This window comes from Scylla paramamosain, chromosome 32 (genome assembly GCF_035594125.1).
Source record: "Scylla paramamosain isolate STU-SP2022 chromosome 32, ASM3559412v1, whole genome shotgun sequence".
NCBI classification, from domain to species: domain Eukaryota; kingdom Metazoa; phylum Arthropoda; class Malacostraca; order Decapoda; family Portunidae; genus Scylla; species Scylla paramamosain.
This window is the reverse complement of record NC_087182.1, coordinates 13,557,381-13,567,163: the sequence shown is the minus strand read 5'-3', so window position 1 is coordinate 13,567,163 and position 9,783 is coordinate 13,557,381. Positions and strand designations below refer to the sequence as shown.

General features: G+C 43.0%; 1 protein-coding gene across 1 annotated transcript in view; it reads left to right on the top strand.

Moving 5' to 3' along the window:
* The first annotated feature begins 1,855 nt into the window (after positions 1–1,855).
* Positions 1,856–9,783, top strand: part of LOC135089225 (uncharacterized) — a 9,612-nt gene continuing 1,684 nt past the window's right edge. Inside the window, exons 1-4 of the mRNA XM_063984610.1 lie at positions 1,856–2,191; positions 8,059–8,518; positions 9,146–9,336; positions 9,491–9,638. Of these exons, the coding sequence (XP_063840680.1) occupies positions 8,270–8,518; positions 9,146–9,336; positions 9,491–9,638 (588 nt within the window). The 5' untranslated portion in view covers positions 1,856–2,191; positions 8,059–8,269. The remainder of the gene's footprint in view (positions 2,192–8,058; positions 8,519–9,145; positions 9,337–9,490; positions 9,639–9,783) is intronic.

Sequence of the window (9,783 nt, the reverse complement as noted above, 5' to 3'; positions counted from 1 at the left end):
TATTCACGTTGTTTATAACTCCTTTGTACATAACAGTGGCAAATGTTATCACGTAGTTTATGAGGCGAGACCAAGTTCCGGGAATTTCAACTCTTCGTATGAACCGAGACTCGAGTCCGCCTTCGGGAGAGTCGTCTGCTCTCTACACACACAGCGTCACCTGTCGCTCACGTGGGGAGCTCGCCGGTAAAAGTAAGGGTTTGAAGGGTCATACGCCTTGACACAGTCCATGACTCCGTTCCTTTGGATTTTTTTTTTTTTTCTTTTTGTGTGTGTAAGTGAAATTAATGATATATATACGAGTATATATATATATATATATATATATATATATATATATATATATATATATATATATATATATATATATATATATATATATATATATATATATATATATATATATATATATTTTTTTTTTTTTTTTTTTTTTTATTTATTTATTTATTTTTATTTTATTTTTTTTTTTTTTTGACATTTTTGCTTATATTGGGTAAGGATAATTAAGATTCATACGCCTTACCGCAGCCATCACCTCCATTTCTTTGCCTGTTCTGTTCATGATGAGTAAAGGTGGTAAAGAGTTACATTCCTTACCACAGCCCTCACTTCTATTTCTTTGTAATTTTTATCTGTGGTGGTTAAAAATAGCAAAGAGCCATACGCCTTACCACAGCCCTCATTTCCGTTTGTTTGTATTTTTTTTTTTTGAGGCAGGTTAAAATAGGAGAGGTTTGTACGCCTTACCACAGCCTTCCCCTTCATTTTTTTTGTGTATTTTTTTTTTTTTTTTTTTAGTAGATAAAAATAGAAAATGTTCGTACGCTTTCCCACAGGCCTCCTCTCCTCTCCTTTCCTTTAGCTTTCTTTGTTGTAGGTAGAGATTGATTTCTTGGAAGTGACCGTTTGGAACATCCGGGTTGCAATTACACACCTTACCACAGCCAACTTCTTTGTTTCTTGGAAATTTCAGCTTTCTGTAGGTAAAGATTCAAGGCTTCCCATTTGGAACATCGGGGTTGTTTATAGTTTTACCGTGAGTTAATGAGGTTTTAAAAGCTCTCGCATCTCTCGTCTCTCTCTGTGGTATTTCAGTCTGTGGGGCGTAAACCATCGTGTATTTGAATAAATCCACAAGCCAGATCCGGATTGATATAGTTTTACTGTTTACCTTTCTTAGTTTCTCAAGGTGTTTGTGGAATGAGTGAGACTTGCTCGTACTCCTTCATTCACCAAATGTCACGATGAAAGACGGTGAGTCGCCAAAACCAAGAAAAAAAAAACAGAGATCCTTGATGCGCAGATGTACCTTTCATTTATTTTATTTTATTTTATTTTTTTTTAGCTTATTTTTACCCGAGTAAAATTCAAAGGAAAGCATAACAACAGAGTTATCATGAAATAAAGTCGAGGTTTCTACCGTCAACAGAAAAGCAAAGGAGGAAATACTTGAAGGGAAAACAAGGTGTACGAGTATACAAAAGAAACTCATTCGACAGATTCCTGGGATGCTTCTGCAATGACTTTCTCCACTCCCAATGCCTTCACTCCACAGTCTTATGAACGAACCCATGCCCCCTTATCCCTCCCTCCCTGTGTCATCCCTCCCTCCTTGCCACTATTACGAGAACCCGAATGCCAAGCTCGTCTCTGATTGGCTCTGGCCTATAGCAACTGGTCGGAGGCGAAATTCTATTGGCCACCCACTGACCCAGATGGCACGGGCGGGCTACGTGTAAGTGAGGAGGAGGAAGTAGAGGCGGAGGTAGAGGGGGATGGAAGAACAGAAGCAGAGCCCCAAAGGTTACAACAAAAAACTCCAATACAATACATTGATATCACGAGCTATTGAAGCAGAACAATCCGTCCGTCAGGCCGCAAGGTACCGGTGATAGGAGAGCGCGACAGACACTCCGCCTTCCTATTCATATCATCGCACAAAACAGAGGCGGGAAGAGAAACCGGCTTTAGGTCCGTCTCAAGTTGACACGAGAGAAAAGCCGCGAAGGGAAACTATAGCGGCGTCTGGCAACTCCCTCCCGTCGCGCACATTATAAAAGAAAGATCATATTCACTCCTGGATCAGTTTAAGAGTGACCTTCGTCTTGTGTTGATCAGTCCACGGACGAACACTGAACGACAAACTACCCTGGTCTCCGCGAAACCACTGGGAGTAACCATAAAGATGAATGTAAGTGGCCCAAGTGTTCTTCGTATCTCAGACTGTAACGTAAAGCATTCAATGAATCGCCCTACTGGAAGAATTCAATCCTAATTATTAAGGAGTTTCAATGGCATTATAAGTGTTACGTGAATCATGGATCTTGAAAATGTGTACGTAAATGCTGAAGTCTCATAGAGTTTCATGAGAGTGAAAAATAACTTAGGTACACAATATGAGAGAGCTACACAATGAGAGAGAGAGAGAGAGAGAGAGAGGAGAGAGAGAGAGAGAGAGAGAGAGAGAGAGAGAGAGAGAGTGAGAGAGAGAGAATGTGTGTGTGTGTGTGTGTGTGTGTGTGTTGTGTGTGTGTGTGTGTGTGTGTGTGTGTGTGTGTGTGTGTGTGTGTGTGTGTCGTTCCTCTCAGTGAGCATCCGTGCCTTTTCTATCAGCGCTTCTCCTCCCCATCACGTAACTGTTCGCAGCTCGCCTAACAAAGGCAGCCAGTCATCAATTGGTGATTCACACTCCGTTTCATATCAGTACTCTAAGTGTATATAACTGGATGAAGGAGAAGGTTCATTGCTCCCTAAACGCTATGTATCTCCTCTTCCTCTTCCTCCCTCCTCCTCCTCCTCCTCCTCCTCCTCCTCATCCTCCTCCTCCTCCTCCTCCTCCTCCTCCTCCTCCTCTTCTTCTTCCTCCTCCTCTTCTGTTCCGCAAATTACTCCTCCTGCAAGCTTTTCTTCCGGCAAGTTGTTATGTTATTTTCCTCCTCCTCCTCTTCCTCCTCCTCCTCCTCCTCCCCCCTCCTCTTTACTACTCCCCAACCTGCCAGACCTTTCTTCATGTAAACTATTACGCTATTTTCTCTCCACCACTTCCTCCTCCTCCTCTTTCTCCTCCTCCTCCTCTTCCTCCCCTCTCTCTCCTCTTCTCTCAGCACGCAGGCTGTCAACTAGACCACCTGTCACGCTGGGTTACGGGTGCAGCCATCTGTACAAAGAGAGCTTGCGTAAAGTTCATGATTACCTTTTTTACCTCCGCCATGTATGTAAACACGAAATTCACCGTTTGATGACTGGATGTATTGTTGTGACTCGCTGTTTTTGTTGTTGTTGTTGTTGTTGTCTTTGTTGTTGTTATAATTATGTTTATTATGACTGCTTTCATTACTAAATGTTATCATCATTATTATCATCATTATTGTTATTATTACCATTATTTTTGCTGTTGTTGTTGTTGTTGTCATTGATGTTGCTGCTGTTGTTTATCTCTTTCTCTTCCTTCTCTTTCTCTTCTTCTTTCTCATCTACCATTATTTTTAGATATAAAGGCAAACAGATCTTTAATATAACACACACACACACACACACACACACACACACACACACACACACACACACACACACAACACCACACACACACACACACACACACGCACGCACACGCACACACACACACGTACAAATATATACAACTACGCAGCAAAGTAAAGAAAGTCAACTTCTTGGAAAATCTGGCTTTCTACTTTGAATAAGCAGGAGGCTGAAGGGGAGGAGGAGGGAGATGGGGGGAGGGGCAGGAAGGAGGGGCAGCTGATTATATTTAGAAAGTCAGTCTCTCTCTCTCTCTCTCTCCTCTCTTCTCTCTCTACTCTCTCTCTCTCTCTCTCTCTCCTCTCTCTCTCTCTCTCTCTCTCTATCTATCTATCTATCTATCTATCTATCTATCTATCTATCTATCTATCTATCTATCCATCTATCTATCTATCTATCTATCTATCTATCTGTCTCTCTGACCTTAAGTTTGGCCTCAAACTTGAGAAATGTTTTATCTCTCTCTCTCTCTCTCCTCTCCTCTCCTCTCCTCCTCTCTCTCTCTCCTCTCTCTCTCTCTCTCTCTCTCTCTCTCTCTCTCTCTCTCTCTCTCTCTCTCTCTCTCTCTCTCTCTCTCTCTCTCTCTCAAACGTGTGTGTGTGTGTGTGTGTGTGTGTGTGTGTGTGTGTGTGTGTGTGTGTGTGTGAAGCGCGTATGTAAAAAACGCCACTTTCTACTCATTCCAGACAGACAGACAAAAACGAAACACCAGGATGTCCGGTTTCTCTACTTTCTTCTCTCTCACATGAAGTTGTTCTCGCCAGCTTCTCTCTCCTCTCTCTCTCTCTCTCTCTCTCTCTCTCTCTCTCTCTCTCTCTCTCTCTCTCTCTCTCTCTCTCTCTACATAAGATGTAAATAGAAGAATGATAAATATTTAATATGGAAATAAATCTACATTATTTGACGACCATATACAGTTACTCCTCTACTACTACTACTACTACTACTAGTAGTAGTAGTAGTAGTAGTGGGTTAGTAGTGGTAGTAGTAGTAGTGGTGGTGGTGGTGGTGGTGGTAGTAGTAATATACGACACCAAAATGATATGTTGCACCAGTCCTTTTATAGTTTTTCTCTTGCTCTTTTTTTCCCTTTTCCAGTGGACCTTTTCCTCACATATTTCTCTAGTCTTCAGTGAACATACTCTCTCTCTCCTCTCTCTCTCCTCTCTCTCTCTCTCTCTCCTCTCTCCTCTCTCTCTCTCTCCTCTCTCTCTCTCTTGCATCACCCAATAACATATTCTCTAAGCTAACGGACACCGCCGAGAATCTATAAATAAACCACAAAACCAGAGCACAACCTCCAGCACTGAGGGTTACTGTCCTCTTATTATTCCCCTGACGGTTGGCGACAATTCCTTAAGGCGACAGAAGAACCACTTAGAGAAAAAGGTCTGCACGGAAGAATAAAATTGTGTCATAACCCGGATATTGGTAGTAAACAAGATTTCCCTTTCTGGTTCCTCCTCCTCCTCCTCCTCCTCCTCCTCCTCCTCTTCCTACTCATGCTCGTCTTCCTGACCCACCTCGACCCCATATCCAGGTCTGCCTTGAGGGGCCAAAGCACCAGCGTGCCTACCTCTTGGAGACCAGCCAGGGGGGCCACCTACATCCAGGCGAGGTGTGGTCGAGTCCCGCTTACGCCTAAACTCGCCTCGCCTCACCTCCACGTAATCGGTGCCACACGGATACCTGAATACCTGAGCCGGGCGGGGCGCTCTTTGGCTGTCGCTGTTTCCGCGTTTTCTGTTTATGTTGTGGTCTTGAGTGTTCCGTCATTTTACGTGTTCAGGGTTGCTATTACTATTTACATTACTGCCTATTTGAGGTAGTTATTATTGTTCATATTACCTACTGAGTCTCTTGCTGCTGTTACTATTATGAGTCCTCCTCCTCCTCCTCCTCCTCCTCCTCCTCCTCATCCTTCTCCTCTTCCTCTTCCTCCTACTACTACTACTATTACTACTACTATTACTACTTCTGCTACTACTGTTATTGCCGTTTTCATGCTTTCAATAATCGTTAGTATTCATCGTGGTATTTTTTGGTCTTATTTTTTTATTCCATTCATATTACTAATATGATTGTCAATATTTCTTATTAATATTTTATCTTATACACGTTTGTATTGCATTTCACAATTTTTTTTCATTCAATTTTTTTTCATTCTCTCTCCTCTCTCTCTTCCTCTCTCTCTCTCTCCTCTCTCTCTCTCTCTCCTCTCTCTCTCTCTCTCTCTCTCTCTCGGTCAGTAGGAGGATGACCTAAATAGCTATCTGGTAGGCCAAAGCCACTTCCCTCCCTCTCCCTCTCTCCCTCTCTCCCTCACTCGCTCACTCGTGCTCTCCCTCCTTCCCCTCCCTCTCTCCCTCCTCCGCCTAGGGCTAAAATACTACTCCCTACCATTCTCATGTAACCGTCTCCTCCTCCTCGTCCTCCTCCTCTTCTTCCTTCTTCTCTTCCTACTCCTGCCGCTTTCCCTCCTCCTTTAGCCTTTTCTTCTACGCATTGAGATTAATCATGTTTATTTAGTTATACATCGCAAATAATTTTCCTCATTACTTTTCATTTTCCTATTTCTGTAGTTCTTTAATTCTTAATATTCCTTTGCTAATTTGTAGTATTTTTTCTTATCTTTTCCTTTGGTCTTCCTCTCCTTTCTCTCCTGCGCCTTTCCTTTCATCATTTACCTCTTTTTTTTACATTTTTTTATTTATCTTATATTTCCTCCTCAGTTTCTTTTATTTCTGAATTCTTGGTTTGTCTCTCTTCCGACTGTGTGTGTGTGTGTGTGTGTGTGTGTGTGTGTGTGTGTGTGTGTGTGTGTGTGTGTGTGTGTGTGTGTTTGTCTGTGGGTCAATCGGTATGTGGGTCACATTGGCTTCGTCGGATCCCGCCATCGCTTCTTGACACACACACACACACCACACACACACACACACACACACACACACACAAACACACACACACGCACACACGCATACACACACACACACACAACACACACACACACACACACACACACACACACACATACACACACACACACACACACACACACACACACAAAAGCTCTCACTTTCTCTTTTTTTTTTCGTCATCAAACTTTCTCCTCTCAATGCATTCTTAAGGGCGTCACAGCTCTCTCTCTCTCTCTCTCTCTCTCTCTCTCTCTCTCTCTCTCTCTCTCTCTCTCTCTCTCTCTCTCTCTCTCTCTCTCTCAGTAGTTCTGTGTAGAGAGAGAGAGAGAGAGAGAGAGAGAGAGAGAGAGAGAGAGAGAGAGAGAGAGAGAGAGAGAGAGAGAGAGAGAGAGAGAGAGAGAGAGAGAGAGAGAGAGAGAGAGAGAGAGACGAAAAATCACTAATATCAGGAAATAACTCAATGTAGAAAACGTAAAAAAAAAAAACGAAGATGAATTAGAATGATGAGACACGTAACAAAACTTCGCGATTCCCGAATAGAATAGTTTCCCAGTCAACACTTAAATTTTCTCTATACGGAAAGAAAACGAGAATTTTTACCCTAGCCTCAAATACTGAAGCATTATTAATACAGTAAAAAATTTCTTGAATGGATTATGATACTGTGTATTAAGAGCAACTTCATCTCTTCATGTATGTATTCCTCGTTACGAACACCCATCTCTTCTTCCTTCCTTCTTCTCCTCTATGGAAAACATTCTTCCCCTTGTCTTATTTTTTGCCCCTGCCTTCCCTCCAACTCGCCGTCGGGTAGACAAGTTTTCCCAGTGGAGATCATATTTCACGGGGAGGAAACTTAACCACTTTACGCATTAGCTCTACATTTTTCCTACTGGACAGACTGTGCTGGGTTTCCTCATAAAAGTCGTCTTGATTACGAGATTTTTCCCTCCACCACCACCACCACCACTACCACATCTGCCCTCACTGTAAACCACACTTATATTTTTAACCACCTTCTGCATTATAACATTTTTCTTTTCTCAGAGACACAAAATAATCATAACACTGGAATGATATTAGTCTAACACTCCCAGATTTTCCACAAACTCTCGACCTACACAGGCAGGCTTGCAGCTGACACCAAAAAAAGACCAATGAAAAGGAGTAATGAGGAGTAATAAAAGAATATGAGGGTATCAAGCATATGTCAAGGTAGCATTGGCATTATCAATCTCTGAGTCCATTACAAGACAAATATCTCACTATCCTCCTCTCTGTTGGAGGTCGGCGTCTTAGATATGGGGGACATGATGGGGGAAAGGAGGATGAGCTAACACTGTGTCATCCTGATTTAAGATTTCTTCGTTCCATTTTCCACTGAAGAGATCAACCTATAATGACAATACCAAGCCGACATTTGAAATTTATGTACTTATCAGTAACGAAATACTAAATACACGGAAAAAAATAAATGAATAAACTAACAGCAAGAGCAAACACAGCATGGGGACTTAAATAAAAAAAAAAGCCCAGGAATCTGACGGCCAAAAACAAATGCAGTGTTTTTGATCCCTTTCTCTTTCCATCTCCCCCACAGAGGATGCTCGTGGCTTTGGTGGGCGTGCTGGCGTGCATCGCTTCCGTCACGTCCCAGCAGCACCCGCCGCAGGGACCATGGGAGTCACTCACCCCTTCAGTCCAGCCCTCAGTGCAGGCCGCCCTCGCACAGCCCCACCAGGGACGAGATCGCGCTCACCGATGAGGAGGAATTCCTGGTATCAAACATTCCCTTCAAGCTTCCCTTCAAAATGGACAAGAAACAAACCGCAGTGGCCATGAAGCTCTTGAAGGAAGCCGTGAAGCCCGTGATCAAGAGTAAGACCCTGCAGGACACCGTAGCCTACATCGACGAAGCTCTCGAGTACTTCGCTCACGACAGGGACACTCAGATGTACATGACTCTCTTCTTCGACTTCATGCAGGACGTGTATGAGGGCAAGCAGGCTGAGCGCGTGGACAAGATCGTGCGTGGCTTCATCACCGACAACAGCGACGAGGTGAGACGGCGGTAGCGAGGTGCAGAGATAGAGAAGTGGACTAGACAAGCGTAAAGTTAGATAGGGTGTTGATTAAAAAGATGGAGGAATATTACATACGGCTTAATAAGTAAACAGATACTTAAATAAATAAACAGAAAGATAGATAGAAAGATGGATAGATACTGTAGATAGATAGAAAAAATGGTAAAACGTCTGTCTGCATTGATTAAATTAGTTAACAAAGGCAGACCTAGATAGGTAAACAGGAAAGGTCACAAACTGATAGATAGATATAAAGTTGGTCAATTAAGTGCATTTACTCAATATTCAGGTCAACTACGCAGTTTAAGACACTAATAACATCACTACAACAATCCCACTTCGTTTCTAGGAACGCATTCATAAACGCTATATTCTCTCATAAGAACGATTTTCAAAGGCCATAGAGATAATGAGCTGGCTTTTCATGTTTTTTTCCCCCATTGATATGCAGAATTTCTCTAAAACGATTACTACGTCCATGAAACCTTCAATGGTATCTGTTTGAACCTGATGCAACTAGTCCAAATAAGACGACGGCACGTTTGAGAAATCAGAACACACTCCCTGATCGCCTCCTGATCCCTCCCGTCCTCTCTCTTCCAGGTTACCGCTCGCACCATGCGCAGCATGTGGGACTACCTGGCAGAGCCCGTCGACCGCTACTTCTTCGACACCATGAGGAGCTATTTTGTCAGGCCAATCAGCAAAGCCATGAACTCCTTCGCTGAGAGGATTGGCACCTGGATGGGCAACGACAATGCCCTCCCCCATTCCCCCTATCCTCCCCACACCAGGTGAGAGAGAGAAAGAGAGAGAGAGAGAGAGAGAGAGAGAGAGAGAGAGAGAGAGAGAGAGAGAGAGAGAGAGAGAGAGAGAGAGAGAGAGAAGAGAGAGAGCAAATACCCATAAATCCACCGCCGCTCACATCTCCCTCCTTTGTCTCACCAGCTGGAGCAAGACTGTCAAGAACTACGCCCGCAAATTCTCTGACATGAGCAGACAAGCCCGACAGAGCCTAGCCTTTGCCGCCGACGTGCTCCAAGGAACAGGATCAGGCCCGCTACTCCCACAACTCTTCGTAGATGCTTCACTCTAGGTAAGCTTCATCATGATTACATTCAAGTCCGGCTAGAAGGGAAAAAAAAAAAAAATACATGAAACAAGGGACAAGAAAATAAAAAAAAATGTCTATATATATATATATATATATATATATATATATATATATATATATATATATA